General features: G+C 40.9%; 1 protein-coding gene across 1 annotated transcript in view; it reads right to left on the bottom strand.

Annotated features, from left to right (window-relative positions):
- Positions 1-212: 212 nt before the first annotated feature.
- Positions 213-16,061, bottom strand: part of LOC122734527 (cytidine monophosphate-N-acetylneuraminic acid hydroxylase-like) — a 106,314-nt gene continuing 90,465 nt past the window's right edge. The window contains exons 14-15 of the mRNA XM_043975414.1: positions 6,084-6,199; positions 213-840 (exon numbers count right to left, since the gene is read on the bottom strand). Of these exons, the coding sequence (XP_043831349.1) occupies positions 816-840; positions 6,084-6,199 (141 nt within the window). The 3' untranslated portion in view covers positions 213-815. The remainder of the gene's footprint in view (positions 841-6,083; positions 6,200-16,061) is intronic.

The raw sequence follows: 16,061 nt of genomic DNA on the forward strand, positions 1-16,061 counted from the left end.
TTTGTCTCACTTTCAGTGTTTAGGAGGGAGCTTTATACCCTATAGGTGCTTTATTGAATGTTTACTGAATTTAGTTGCATTGCATGAAATGCCTGCTATGTGCCAAGTACTGGGCTAAGTGCTTTACAGATATTATTTTATACTCACAACAACCCTGGGAACTAGGTGCTATTTGTATCCCCATTTTACAGATGAGGAAACAGAGACAGACAGAAAGAGGTTAAATGACTAGTCCAGGGTGACATAGCTAGTAAGTATCTGAGGCTAAATTTGAACTCAGGTCTTGACTCCAAATCCAAAGCTCTACCCACTGACACCTAGCTGCCTCTAATACAGGTTTGTTAAACGGAATTCAGCAATTGCTTTTTTTTTTTTTTAAAGTGAGGCAATTGGGGTTAAGTGACTTGCCCAGGGTCACACAGCTAGTAAGTGTTAAGTGTCTGAGGCTGGATTTGAACTCAGGTACTCCTGACTCCAGGGCTGGTGCTCTATCCACTGTGCCGCCTAGCTGCCCCAGCAATTGCTTTTTAATAATTTATCTAATTGTTTTCAATAAGTATGGATTCTCTTTCTGGTTTATGAATATTTGAACAGAGTATTTTGGATTGAATAACCAAGAAATTCTTGAAATTGACATTTTTGTGAAGCACTGGATTTGTTAATGTCAGCTACATCAATATGTATATAAGAAAATGTGTGTCAAAAGGAAGATCATATAAAGTATGATAATCAATTCTTGATAATATTAATTGCTTCCTAATGAGAATAGTGTTATCTTGGAGTTGGCTTTTTAGGAGATGTTGTCAACAAATTCTTCACATTTCATGTTTCTTGAGATTCCTGTAAATTAGAGAAGTTACGCATGAATAACAATATGGAGCCTAATTTAGCCACTTCCACATTTCTAATAAAGATAATTGAGGTTCTAACATTTTGCCTTTTCCCTCTCTCCTTTAATTCAAAGTATTCCTTTGGGGAGATGAAGTGCAAAGTTCATGTTTTGAGATCCAAGCATGAGTCCCATTTTACGGTCTCCTGGCTTTGTGCAGATACACTCTGATATATTAATGAAATCATTCAGACTTTCTACACTTGAATTTTGCTGATTCCTCTACTAAAGTAGAAGTAATACCTCCCCAGTGAAAGTATTTCAATATTCACACCTTGTTTTTGAAGTTCCTTGATCTTGCAGCCCCTATAGATTTCACTTTACTTCAGCCACCTACCAAATAGGCATATCTTGAACTTTAAAACTTGGAGCTTGTTCCACCTCCAAAATCTCAAATTTGAACTTGGATCTTCCCTACTATGGCCACTATAGCTATACCTTCCACAATTTCCACCTCGTTACACTTACTGAACTCGCTTCTATCTGGAAGCTCATCAAGCTTCTAGTCTGTTGACCCCTTCTAATTTTCTAAAAGAGATAACATAAGTAAAGTACTTGGCAAAGTGCCATATAAATGCTTATTATTCCTATTATTATTACTCTATATTCATTAGGCTATTTCTATAATTACTTTTCTTAAGCCTGGCCTCTGTGGTGAGCCATCTCAATGCTGCTCTCTGAAGCAACCCAGAATTCCTAGCCTCCTTGACCTTTAACCATGTCCTCTTTCTCTGCTCATGCTGCTAGGTTGCCAGTGGTTTTTTTAAGTACATTGATTCAGTTTTTTAAATTGTTAAGCTACTACGCTAGATAGTCAAGAAGTAGCTTGGCAGAATGGATAGAGACCTGGGGTTGAACCCATGAAGACCAATTCAAGTCCTGCTTTTGACACATATTGGCTGTATGACCCTTACTTAGCTGTTTTAGGGAACTCGTTAAGACTGCAAGTTGCAGAGATGTTGCCAATCTGAATCAGTAGAAGGAGTTTCCTCACCTGGGAGTTCCCAATACCAATGTAATCACACAGGTCCAGACCCTATCCCTATCGCCTATATACAACCAAGAAAATGTACTGGCTAGCTTCAACCCAATCCAACTCATCTCTTGTCAAGTATAGAATTTCTCTCAGTATTTGGTTTTGTTTTTTTGTTTGTTTTTTTTGCAGGGCAATGGGGGTTAAGTGACTTGCCCAGGGTCACACAGCTAGTAAGTGTCAAGTGTCTGAGGCTGGACTTGAACTCAGGTCCTCCTGAATCCAGGGCTGGTGCTTTATCCACTGCACCACCTAGTTGCCTCCTCCTCAGTATTTGTTTTAAACCTCCAATACTCTTTTTAGCCTACCTAACTATTGGTTAAGGAGGCCTCACCTCCTGTGTTACTAAAAAGATTTAGATCAAAAAAAGAAAAAAGAAAAAAAAAAGATTTAGATCATTTAGCTCAAACTTTCCAGGCCTACTCTTTCTTTACATGTTGTCATATTTTCCTCCCAGTACCAACATTTCTCCGTATCTTTATCTTTCTTACCCCCCACTCTTCCTTGGGGGCAAAAGGTGTCTCTTCTGTTTTCCAAAGCTAAACCTTTAATCTATGTCCTGGATTTCATCCCCTCCTTCTTGTTGGTTTGTGTGTGGGGGGCTATTGGAGTTAAGTGACTTGCCCAGGGTCACACAGCCAGTGTCAAGTGTCTGAGGCTGGATTTGAACTCAGGTCCTCCTGAATCCAGGGCCAGTGCTTTATCCACTGTGCCACCTAGCTGCCCCCTCATCCCCTCCTTCTTATTCTGGGACCTAAACCCATCTACTATACCTCTCCCCACCTCTCTTCCTCCCTCCAGTATCTTCAATCTCTCTTCACTGGCTTTTTTTCTCTCTGTCCACAAATGGGCTCAATTCTCTTCTTCCTAAAAAATTATCCCGGGGCAGCTAGGTGGCACAGTGGATAGAGCACCAGCCCAGAAGTCAGGAGTACATGAGTTCAAATCCGGATTCAGACACTTGACACTTACTAGCTGTGTGACCCTGGGCAAGTCACTTAACCCCAATTGCCTGACCAAAAAAAAAAAATATATCCCAGGGGCAGCTAGGTAGCACAGTGGATAAAGCACTGGCCTTGGATTCAGGAGGACCTGAGTTCAAATCCAGCCTCAGACACTTGACAGTTACTAGCTGTGTGGCCCTGGGCAAGTCACTTAACCCTCATTGCCCCTCCAAAAAAAAACAACAACAACAACAACAAAAATTATCCCCACCATTTCATTAAAACTATTCTCTTCAAGGTTACCCATGACTTAATAGAAAAATACAATGGACTTTTCTCAGTCTTCATCCTCCAGCATCTGCTAGTGTTGAATAGTCCCTCTTTCCTGAAATTGTCTTTTCCTTTGGCCTCTGTCATGCTGCACTCCCTTGGCTGCTGCCCCCCACCCCCACCCCAACTCTCTGGTCCCTCTTTTTCTTCACATTTTTATTACTACTATTTCTTCTTCTGACTCCAGTCTCCTGGCTTCTGGCCTAATGCTCTGGGCGCTACATTTTATTCCCCATCTCTCTTTCTCTAGTATTATTTGCCATCCCTCCTACTGATCTCCTGAAAGTTATTCACTTTCCTTACAAGCACAAGTTCTACTTATGTGTGAAAGGTAAATGAATGTTAGAAGATCATCCAGGCATAGGCCTAGCTCACAAGTGTGTGTTTGCCCCCTCAATGAACTCCCAGATGTTTTCTGCTAACTCTGGGTATAGCTTAACGTGGGAAATTGCCCCTGTAATGACTGAGAGTGGGAACATGAAGGAGGATACCCTGCAGGGATCCTGGCTAGATCCCTCCTAGGCATATCTCACTGATTAACTGCCTAAAGGTCCCAGGAACTAGCCATTCCTAGGGACTATAAACAATTTCAGGAGTTGTCCTGGGGGGTTGGCTCCCTCTCAGGAGTATGTCGTGAGAAACTAATATTTATTCCAACTTCTCTGGCAGTGATCCTGCACGAACTCACTTGGTGTCCAGTCATAAAACTAGCTCATCATACAAGCTGCTATTGGTGGCTTCAAGCCACTTTGCTTTAAAGTCCTTTATAAGTCAGAGTAAAGCCTCAGCCTCTTTGGAGTCTCACCTGTGGAGAGGACACTCTGCCCGGGATATTCCCAGTAGGGACTCTGGGAGACTGTACCAGGACCCCCAGCCAATGGACCCAGGAGTTGGTGCTTCCCCGATTTGGTGATGTATTTTCCCTTTAAATATCTACATAGTGGTTGCCTTTGCTTTAATAGTTACGATTTTAGGCTACTTACTTTATTGCTGCTGCAAAACTAATATCTCTTTTCCTGTACTATAATATTAATTAAATCTAATTTTCTTCATCTGGTGTTGGAGTGTCATTTTTGTAGGAGCAAATCTGAACATTACTCTTAACAATACAATATAATATGAGTGGGATAGTACAAAACTGAAGTTGTGCTATCTTGTTATATAATAATGGCATTTTCCTAATTAATAGATCCCACAGAACGACTTACTATGGAGTAGTCTATCCTTGTTGCATCAAAAAAGACTTCCAGTTCGGTGGTGTTAAGGGAAGTTTTATTTGAAAATGATTCCAAAACCTAGGAAAAAAGTTAAAATAGGAGAAGCTTTGAAAAAAAAAAATTGTTCTATACCATTACATCTCTAGGGTGTGCTTATCAGCTGGTCCTCAATTACATACAAGATATAGCAATATTCTTAGATTAATTATGGCATCTCATACTCTGTGCACTAGTCATGTAACACTGTTACATGTAATTACTGTTAAGTTTTTCTTTTATCATGATTAAGAAGAAACAGATATATCTGATTTTAAGTAAACTAGATACATCTCTTTTTGGGGGGTGGGGGCAGGGCAATGAGGGTTAAGTGACTTAAGCAGGGTCACACAGCTGAAGTCAGATTTGAACTCAGGTCCTCCTGAATCCAGGGCCAGTACTTTATCCACTGCACCACCTAGCTGCCCCTAGATACATCTTTAAGAACCCAGTGTTGCCCCCATACCATGATTGAGCATCAGACTAGGACCTGGAAGACTACTTGAGTATTATTATTGTCTGAAGGTGTCATCTAGGGCATTTGGAAAAGAGTTCTTGGGGGAGAGGGGTTCCTAATGGAAACTTTGAAGGGAAAAGATGCAACAAACAGCCCCTGCATTTTCAGAAAATGTGTTGGTTGGTGAAAGGCAGTTTACTCTTTTTTGGACATTTGTTTTGCAATATACAGAGAACAAAGGTGACCCATTCCAAAATTTTTTATTATGAAATTTAAAACTGTCACCAAAAGGAATATCCTATATAGATTTTTTTTTTTTTTAGTGAGGCAGTTGGGGTTAAGTGACTTGCCCAGGGTCACACAGCTAGTACGTGTTAAGTGTCTGAGGCCGGATTTGAACTCAGGTACTCCTGACTCCAGGGCCGGTGCTCTATCCACTGCGCCATCTAGCTGCCCCCTCCTATATAGATTCTTATCCAGTTTATTTTTAGAAAATCAGGAAACAGAAAAGAAATACCACCTTTAATTTATCCCCTATCCTCCTCTGCTTGGCCAGGGTTCCAGCCAAAAGCAAAATTCATGAGCAGTCTAAGTAGATCTTCATAAATCCCAGTATCCCTGTTCTTCACCTTTTCCTCAGCCTCTTCCCACAACCCCCATTGTGGTATTCTCTCCCCTAGTATGTCCAGTGCCTGTACACTATCTATCCATCTTCCAACATCAAAACCTGCTTTCTTAGAAAACAAAACCGAATGTTGCTTTTGGGGGAAAATAACAACAAATGATGAAACTAATTCATGTTAAGGTGTAAGTGAGTGACAGATAGCTTAAATCATGCCCTTTTAATGGTTGAACAAAGCCTTGTCAAGGGACACAAAGTTTTAAGAGGAGAGTTTCAAGTATTAGCCAGCAGATGAGAGACAATGGACTAGGGGGGCAGCTAGGTGGCACAGTGGATAGAGCACCGGCCCTGGATTCAGGAGTACCTGAGTTCAAATCCGGCCTCAGATACTTGACACTTACTAGCTGTGTGACCCTGAGCAAGTCACTTAACCCCCATTGCCCCGCAAAAAATAAATAAATAAATAAATATAGTCAACTAGTGTGCCTTTATATGAGGCTGGATCTGTGAGTGTACCTCTAATTGCCCTTAGGGGGAGATGATTTTCATACTTACAGATGATGATAAACGTCAGGATCACGCTGGAGTCGGGTTTGGAATCCTATATATAAATCATCCCAGAGTAACCCATGCTTCACCACATGCCTGATAACACCAATCCGGCTCCTTATCTGGAATGCACAACAGAACAGCATTGTAGGTGCTAACATTTGGGTACTGGCCGCCAGAACATCAACAACCTTGAAGCAATAGCCAGTTGTGGCAGGGGAATGCACAGATATAGCAAGGTATGTCCAGACATGCACCCAGATGTTTGGGGCAATCTCCTCTCTCCCTTTCTACTATCTCCTCAATGAAAACATGGTATTTCCTTTGAAAAGGGGTGAATTGATCATATTCTGAACATCTATTATTGAATGGCCTTTTATTCTGGAATTGGTGGTGAAGTTCACAGCTAAAGACAGTAAAGAAATGAGGATCATGAAGTTAATAGCATTTTCATGGTGAATTTCAGACACTTGAGCTGGACCTTGGGTTCAGCCTTCAAAGGGAGATGATGGAACATTCACCAAAATAGGGAGACTAGGGAGAGGAGAAGGGTAGATCTCTCCCTCCCTAGGGAGAGTGAGACAGCAGGTACATGGGATAAGAACAAGTGGAAGGCACAGTCACTCACCAAGAACACACATAGAGACAGGAGGAGGAACCCTGAGAGTCAGAGCAAAGACAGGGTGAGTTCTCTTGAGAGAAGCCTGGGAATTGATGTACCTCCCCACCCCAGATGGGCTAGATTCAAAGGCTGAAGAAAAAGGGCAACCTGTATTTATCCCTTTTCTCATACTCTGGGAAGCATAGGAACTATATGGACAGGGTGGGGGAAAGAAGAGGAGGACTACTTGAGGTCAAGGATTGTTTTGATCATTTTTGTGATTGGGTATGAATTTTTTTGCACTTTCTATCAGGTTAAATAAAACCTTTCCTCTATTCACAAAAGGAGAAAGACAGAGAGGGAGGGAGAGAGGGAGAGGAAGAGGGAAGGGGGCGGGGAGAGAGAGAGAGAAAACTGTTTCTCTTCTCAAAGTCTGGCATGGGAAAGGATCATTGATGGTTTCTGGAATTATTAGTGTTCCTCTCTTTTGTAGACAGAACCAAGAATTTGGAGACAGTAATTGATGCAATAAGCAGCAGTGGTGACCTGGACATGGGGGCAACCAAGGGGCCAAGCTATGCAGTGAGGATCACATCCATGACCAGCGTCACTTAGAACCACTGAGTTCCAGAAGGTGCAATTTCCTCTTTCCTGCATTTCTTTAATTCATGGGGGAGTGAGGAGGCGGAGGTAGGAAGGTGAAAGTCCTTTCTACTACTCCTTTTTATGATGGGAGGCATTTTTCTAACCAAATCAAAGACTTGTAAGGGGCAGCAATGCTGGGGGAAGAGTTTATATTTCTTTTGCTAACTTCTTTCTTAATTCCATGTCATTAAAAGTTTTGTGATCAAATATACTAAATGTATCTACAAGTGCTGAGGGAAAAGACCTGAGATAATGGAATTCATCTAAAAGGTAGGGGCACTAAGTGAAATATAAATAGTAAATTTAATATTTTCATATTTCATTTTGTCCCCTCTGTAGACTGAGCCCACCCACCCAGGAGTTAAATTAATCTGCATTTGAGCCAAGATTGGAGTTGTCTTGCTGAAGTTGGAGTGGGGAATTATAAACTTGCCCTCTGGTGGCCATTTGGAATACTGCAGCCTATTTAAAAGTGACAACCAATCAATGAGTATTCATTAAGTGCCTACTATGTGCTAGGCATTGAAGATACGAATAAAATGAATGAAACAATCTCTATTCACAGGGAGTTACTTGCATGTGCTTCCACGTATATATGAAAAGATGTAAGTCGATAGTTTGAGTACCACCTGGAGGTTAACTCAGATATTGTACTTGGAGCCAATTCAAACTGTGCCTGACAATAAGAAACCCAGTGACAGCTCTCTCCCTTTGTGGATAAAGCAGGCAGTGCTAACCCTGCATTACAAGAGGGTCTTCCACGGTCAAGGCACAGGGCTAGGTACTAGAGATAAAAAACCATAAATGGAAATTGTCTCCCTCCTCAAGAAACTTCTATTCTTGTAGAATACAGAAAATACTCACTATCCTTAAGGAGCCCTCAACCAATAGTCTATATTTGCTGAAGCTACTTTTTTTCTCTTGGGGCAGCTAAATGATGCAAGTGGATTAAAGTGCTGGACCTGCAGGCAGGATGACTTATCTTCCCTACTTCAAATTTGGCTTCAGAGACTTAGTAGCTATGTGACCTAGGTTAAGTCTCTTACCCCTGTTTGCCTCAGTTTCCTCATTTGTAAAATGAGTTGGAGAAGGAAATGGCAAGCCATTCCAGTATCTTTGCTAAATAAATCCCAAATGGGGTCACAAAGAGTTGGACTCGCCTAAACAATAAAAAGAACTTTACTAGAAAATGTGAGGAATGAAAAGCCTCTTCCTCAGTGTGTGAATGGTTTGGGGGTTTTGATGCTACCATAAAATTTTGCACCTTCCTCAACTCACAAAGGCAGCCTAACAATATATTACAAAGAGGGTCTACTTTCATTGCAGTAAATTTTCTGACAATCTCAGCTCAGGCAATCTTTTTGTTTGAGTCTATTTTATTTTTTTATTTTTTGTTTTTTTGGTGAGGCAATTGGGGTTAAGTGACTTGCCCAGGGTCACACAGCTAGTAAGTGTCAAGTGTCTGAGGCCAGATTTCAACTCAGGTCCTCCTGACTCCAGGGCCTGTGCTCTATCCACTGCGCCACCTAGCTGCCCCTTGAGTCTATTTAAACACGTTAAAAGCAACCAGACAGGTCAGACTGCTGGAATGATTACATTTGCTTCCCCACTCATATCAGTCCAATAGGATATTTACTTATTGTGAGCTTGGCCAAGGCCAGAGGAAGTATATTTTCAAGTGTATTGGAATTTTGGATTGTACAATTCTACAGAAACTAGGTCAAAAGCACTGGCAGGACTGGTCATAACTAGCTCACTTGGGCTAAAATATAACAACTCCACATAAGGAGTGAGGAATGTTTTATGAACTCCTTACTTTAATCCCTAATGATGATAATGATGATGGCTCAAAAAGGACCTACCCAGATGCACAAATTTACAGTTCATGTTTGGGGAGAATAAAGTTCGATGTAGGTCAAGGTTAGGAGCAGATCCCTGATTAGGGGAAAAAATCATGAGAAAAATCAAACAGGGAGAATGATTATTAGCATTTTTGGAAAGTCCTTGGTAAGCCTTAAAGTTCTTTACAAACGTGAGTTTTTATTAATATTACTGGTCAACAAGAATATTTTCAGGGGCAACTAGGTGGCACAGTGGATAGAGCACCAGCCCTAGAGTTAGGAGGACCTGAATTAAAATCAGGCCTCAGACACTTAACACTTACTAACTGTGTGATCCTGAGCAAGTCACTTAACCCTGACTGCCTTGCAAAAACAAGAAGAAAAAAACACACCACGAGAATGTTTTCAGGCCAGATTCTACAACTGAGGCAATGTTTCTAATAAGGTAAATTTCTAAGAACTGGATGGAGGGACAGTCTGGAAACTTTGGAAAATAATATACAACAAGTTTTCATGTGAGTAAGATGGATCTGAAGATATCAGTCATTTTGCTTTTCTAGTATATCAAGCCTACTCAATACTGCTTTTCAATTTATTCTTAGATATATAAAAGAGGAGAGGGGAGCCTCTTCAACTAGCTTTTGGTACTCAGGAAACTCCTTTATAGAAAGCTGGGCCCTTTGGAGCATTTAGGTGGCGCAGTGGACAAAGCACCTAGCCCTGGATTCAGGAGAACCTGAGTTCAAATCTGGTCTCAGACACTTGACACTTACTAGCTGTGTGACCCTGGGCAAGTCACTTAACCCTTACTGCCCTCCCCCCCCCACACACACACACACAAAGCTATAGCAGCCCTTTTATAGTATTTGTATTTATGTATGTATGGCTGAAGATAGCTAGTAATTCAAAAAGAAAGAAAGAAAGAAAGGAAGGAAGGAAGGAAGGAAGGAAGGAAGGAAGGAAGGAAGGAAGGAAGGAAGGAAGGAAGGAAGGAAGGAAGGAAGGAAGGAAGGAAGGAAGGAAGGAAGGAAGGAAGGAAGAAAGAAAGAAAGAAAGAAAGAAAGAAAGAAAGAAAGAAAGAAAGAAAGAAAGAAAGAAAGAAAGAAAGAAAGAAAGAAAGAAAGAAAGAAAGAAAGAAAGAAAGAAAGAAAGAAAGAAAGAAAAAGAAAACTGGGCCCTGGAATGGGAAGGCTTTATTGAAAGTTTTGTTTTCTTGCTGAATTATCTCCAAATGCTACAAAATACTAGTTGGGCCTCAGCTATCACCTTGCCCTGAAACTCACATTTGGGGAGTGGAATAATTCAATTAGGAGTAAAGCAGCCTTCACCTAAAGAATGATCTCAATGTGATCCTATGACTTTTATAATAATAATTTTTTAAATAACACTTGGGGCAGCTAGGTGGCACAGTGGATAAAACACTGGTCTTGGAGTCAGGAGGACCTGAGTTCAAATCTGACCTCAGACACTTAACACTCACTAGCTGTGTGACCCTGGGCAAGTCACTTAACCCCAATTGCCTTACCAAAAAGGAAAAAAAAATTATATTGGTTTAAATAGCTTTAAAAGATTATCTTACCCTATTCTCATAATTATCCTGGGAGATAGGTGCTATTAATATTCTCATTTTACAGGTGAGGAAACTGAGGTAAAAGTCTTGCTCAAGGTCACACAACTAGTAAGTGTTTGTGACTAGATTTGAACCCAGGTCTTCCTGATTCCAGATCCAACAGCTCTATCAACTCTGCTACATGGCTACCTTATTTATTTAGAATAATCATAAATAATAGCATCACCTTCCATTTGTATAGTATTTTGCAGTTTACAAAAAATTTTCATCTACTCATCAAATCCTTAAAGCAACCCTGTGAAGTTGGCAGGGGAGATATTATTATCCCTTATTTACAGATAAGGAATGGTCTCAGAGAAGTTAAGTCACTTGTCCAAGGCCCCATAACCAGGTTATGTACCCAAGGAAGAGTTGTGTTTGAATTAAGCTAGGGGTAGGGGGAAGAACTATTCAGGTGCGTGCTAATAACTTTGTAATAAATGTAAACAACAGAGATGGGGCCCTGGAGCCCTGAACACTGAGAAACATTCAGGGAAGAAACGGGGCATTAAGATTCCAGTTAAATTTGTTAAATGCGAGAGAATGGAATGTGAAAGGAAGGTCCTATTTTCTTATGTTAGTTTGGAAACTGGCTTTGCTTGGGAAGAGAGTTGACCTGCATACTTGCCAGAGATATCTGAAATTAGTCAATAAGTATTTCTTAAGTGCTTACTAAGTGCCGTTTTTTGTGCAAAGTGCTGGGAATACAAAGAAAGGCAAAAACATGATCCTGCTCTCCAGGAGATAAAAGGTTAAAAAAATGCAGTGGTGAATCTAGCTAACTGGTACCCTAGGGCAATTTGGGAGGCTGATGCTGGATTTTTTGGAGAGGTCTTGGTGGGTAGAATTCTGTAGGAAGCTGAACAAAGAAAGTCCTAGACCACCAGCTAAGTGTGTCTAAAGGAGACTCACAGACAGAAAAAGCCAGACCTCCAATCCCAAGGTCGGAAAGTTTGGCAAGTAGCAACTCTGGCCAGACTCATACACCTTCTCCTTCCTGCCTGAGGCAAGAGGACTCTCAAATTCTATACCTGCTTAGGGAAAGAAAAGAAAGAGTAACTAGTCAGCACAGCAGTCCATCAATGAGCACCAGGAACATCATACGGAAATAGCAAAGTGAACCCCACCATGTGCCAGGCTTAGGCCTCAAGCCAAGAGGCTGTGAAATTGGCACCTGGGTGGGGGAGAATGACGATCAGCATTCTACTAGGGCAATCTCTTTTCCACCCTTCTTTTTTACTTTGTCCTTGACAATGTTTTGATTTGTGACCCTGCTGCTCCACGTTTAACCCACATTACTTTCTTCACATGATTAAAAAAATTAAACCCAGTATTAAGTAATGAGAGAAATTAGAACATTGTTGTCAGTATTCAATTCCCAGCCTAGAGTGTAATCATGTACCCTTGACGATGGCAGGGTATATTCAGCAGAACCCTGAGCCCCGCCTTGTTTACTTGTCTTTAAGCAAAGGATATTGTACTAAGTAAATAGAACCAAAGAATCTCCATTCTGTCCAATGCTTTCATCTTACAATGAGCTCAAAAAGATGAAGTGACTGGCTCTTTTTATTTTTTTTAATTTTTGGTGAGGCAAAATTGGGGTTAAGTGACTTTCCCAGGGTCACACAGCTAGTAAGTGTCAAGTGTCTGAGGCCAGATTTGAACTCAGGTCCTCCTGACTCCAGGCCCAGTGCTCTATCCACTGCTCCACGTAACTGCCCCTGACTGGCTCTTTTTTGATGAACCAGAACCGGGACTAGAATCCAGGTCTCCTGATTCCACTGTACCATATTTGGCCATTGTGATTTTGTTTGTTTTTCAAAATAAGCAAACAGGGACACTGAGTCATAGGATCACAGATTTCGAGCTGGAAGCCATCAAGTCCAATGCTCTCATTTATTATTCAGTTGTTTCAGTAGTGTCTAACTCTTTGGGATCCCATTTGGGTTTTTTTGTTTGGTTGGTTTTTTGGCAAAGTCACTGAAGTGGTTTGACATTTCCTTCTCCAGCTCATTTTATAGATGAGCAAACTGAAGAGAACCTGGCTAAGTGACTTGTCCAGGGTCACACAGCTAGGAAGTGTGTCTGAGGCCAGATTTGAACCCAAGAAGATGAGTCTTCCTGACTCCAGGTCTGGGACTCTATCCATTAAGCCACTTAGCTGCCTCTCATTTTACAGGTAAGGAAACTGAGGCCTTTCAGCACTGTTGCTCTCTCTAATTTCCTATGTTTCTATTCGTTTCCCGTGAAACTATAGTCAATTAAAACTGAGTACAAAAAAGCCCTGATTTGGGAACAATGAGTTTCTAGAGAGCATGTTAAAGTTGTTTCTCCTTGAATGTAAGTTCCTGGAGGCCGGAGACAGTTTCATTTTTGTTTTTATATCCCCCAAGCTTCAAGATAGTACCTAGCATTTTAAGTTAAGTAGGGTTTGGGTGGTTTTTTTTCCAGTCATGCCTGAATCTTTGTGATCCCATTTGGGCTTTTCTTGGCAAAAATACTGGAATGGTTTGCCATTTCTTTCTCCAGCTCATTTAACAGATGAGCAAACGGAAGCAAACAGAATTAAGTGCCCAGAATCACACAGGGTCATACAGCTAGTAAATGTCTGAGGCCGTATTTGAACTTGGGTTCTCCTGACTTTAGGGCCAGTGCTCTATCCACTGGGCCACCTAGCTGCTCCCAGCACATAGCAGATGCTTAATGAATGTTTGTTGATTGAGAGTGACCTCATATTTTACTCCTAGGAACAATGTGATAATTGGGGGTTACATTCCTGGTGAACGCTCTTCTTCAGAAACTTTGTGATTATGTTGGTACAGTTACAATCACGCTCTCTACCAATGCAGAGCTCACCTCTTCCATATGTTAGAAGGTGGTTTCATGGGTTGCTGTGGCTTAAAAAAAAAAAAAAAGAGGGGGCAGCTAGGTGGCGCAGTGGATAGAGCACTGGCCCTGGAGTCAGAAGTATCTGAGTTCAAATCTGGCCTCAGACACTTAACACTTACTAGCTGTGTGACCCTGGGCAAGTCACTTAACCCCAATTGCCTCACTAAAAAAAAAAAAAAAAAAAAAAAAGAGTATTTGGGAGACAGCCTTCCAGTAATTAAACTTGAAGTGCTTAGTGGTCTGGTTCTCAAAACAACAGACATGTAAATAGTTCTCCAGGCTGGCACCTGACTCCTTTTTAGCTTGGTATGGCCTACTGCTATGGCCTACGCTAACCTGGCCCAATTTTTAAGAGCCCTTAGTTACCTCCATGTCTTTATGAGGAAATACCATCAGACTTTACAAGAGAGCAAGGATGCAGCATCAAAGAAAAAAAAGTCAGAGTTATAGTCCCTTACACCTCACAAAAGCTGAGGTACAACTCTGAAGCTCAACAACCCTTAAAAAAGTAGAATTATGTACTGACATGACATAACAGGATCATTATAATATGTACACATACACACACACACACACACACATACCTGTATGTCAGACAAACAAGGCCAATATATTATATACCATTCATAAAATAAAATTCTATTGTATCATTAATCTGGCCTAAAATCAATGTGCTAAATGTAAAATTAAACATTGAGTTGACAATTTCATTTAGTTACGCATTTTCTCAAATTTTTTTTGAGTAGGGCAGATCTTTTAAAAGCTAAGGAATTTTGAGCTGTTGGCTTGTTTGTTTGTTTTTTTCACTGTAGCTAGCAAAGGGATTCAGAATAGAAGCAGGTATTGGGGAATAGGACAACATTGTCTCTTAAGAGAACAGCACTACATATCCCACATGGATAGGAAATAATTTAGCTTGACAAACAGTCTGTATTACAGGCATATTTTTTTACATGGTAGATACATTTCTGAAAAGACATCTGTAAAATGAATTTTTAGAAATGGAATTATATTTCAGCTATAAAAAGGGAAACTTTGACAGCTAGGTGGCGCGGTGGATAAAGCCCTGGATTCAGGAGGACCTCAGTTCAAATTCAGTCTCAGACACTTGACACTAGCTGTGTGACCCTGGGCAAGTCACTTAACCCTCATTGCCCCACCAAAAAAAAATATAAAAAGGATAGCCTGAACCTCTATATTTCACTTTGGGGGATCCTCAATTGGAAAATGGTATTTCTATGACTTTTGGCTATATGGTGTCACCAGAAAAATATTTTTCAAAAGATGGGTTTTCATTGAAGGAAGAGAATTAAATGTCACTGAAAGTATTTCCTTCTCCCTTCTCCTTTTCATTTCTGGGCCTAATCCAGTGTTTATCTTCAGTGTCTGTCCAAGATGTGTGTACTGATGAACCAGCTCTATGAGTGGCATGAAAAGGAGACATATTACCAACCAAGAGTTGTAACTCTCTTCTGACCTCTGGACTTGTACCTTTCATTATCTATTGAACATCTTGAATTTGAAGTCCCATACACATCTCAACCTCAAAATGTCAAAAACGTAACTTATTGTCTTTCTCCCCAAACTCTCCCCTCCTCCTAACTGCCATTCCTTTTGAGAGTGCCACCATTCTTCTAAGCACCCACTGTCACAATCTACATGTCATCCTTCACTCCTCACTTCCTCTCAACCCCTCCCCCTCCCCCAATTCAATCTGTTGCCAAGGCCCTTCAGTTTTACCTTTGCAACATTTCTCACATATACTCCCTTCTCACTCTGACACTGCCACCAGCATGGTCCAGGATCTCATCACCTCGTGCCTGAACTATTGCAGTAACCTGCTGGTTGGTTTCTCTGCCACATTTCTCCACACTACAATTCCTCCTCCTCTGAGATATCAAAGTGATCTTCCTAAAATGCAAGTCTGACCTTGTTACCACCATGCTCAATAAACTCCAAGGGCTCCCTATAATTTCTAGGACCAAATATCAAATTCTCTGAATTTAAAAGCCCTTTATAATCTGCCCCCCCCATCTCCAAGCATTCTTACACCTTATGGTAACCCACCCCCTACTCATTGATCCAGTGACGTTGGCCTCCTTGCTGTTCTTTATACAAGATAATCCATCTCAAGATTCTGAGCATGTTCCCCATGCCTTAAATGTCTTTCCTCCTCATCTCTACCCCCTGGCTTAAATCCTACCTTCTACAAGAAGCCTTTCCTGATCCTCCTTAATTCTAGTGACTTTCCTTTTGGGATTCTTCCCAATTTATTTTATATATGGCTTGTTTATACATAATTGTTTGCACATTGTTTTATCTTTCTTTGTTTCCCAGTGCTTAGCACAGTTCCTGACACACAGGAGATGCTTACTAAATGTTTATTGACTGATTGAAAG

The sequence above is a fragment of the Dromiciops gliroides genome, chromosome 1 (assembly GCF_019393635.1).
Source record: "Dromiciops gliroides isolate mDroGli1 chromosome 1, mDroGli1.pri, whole genome shotgun sequence".
Taxonomy (NCBI): domain Eukaryota; kingdom Metazoa; phylum Chordata; class Mammalia; order Microbiotheria; family Microbiotheriidae; genus Dromiciops; species Dromiciops gliroides.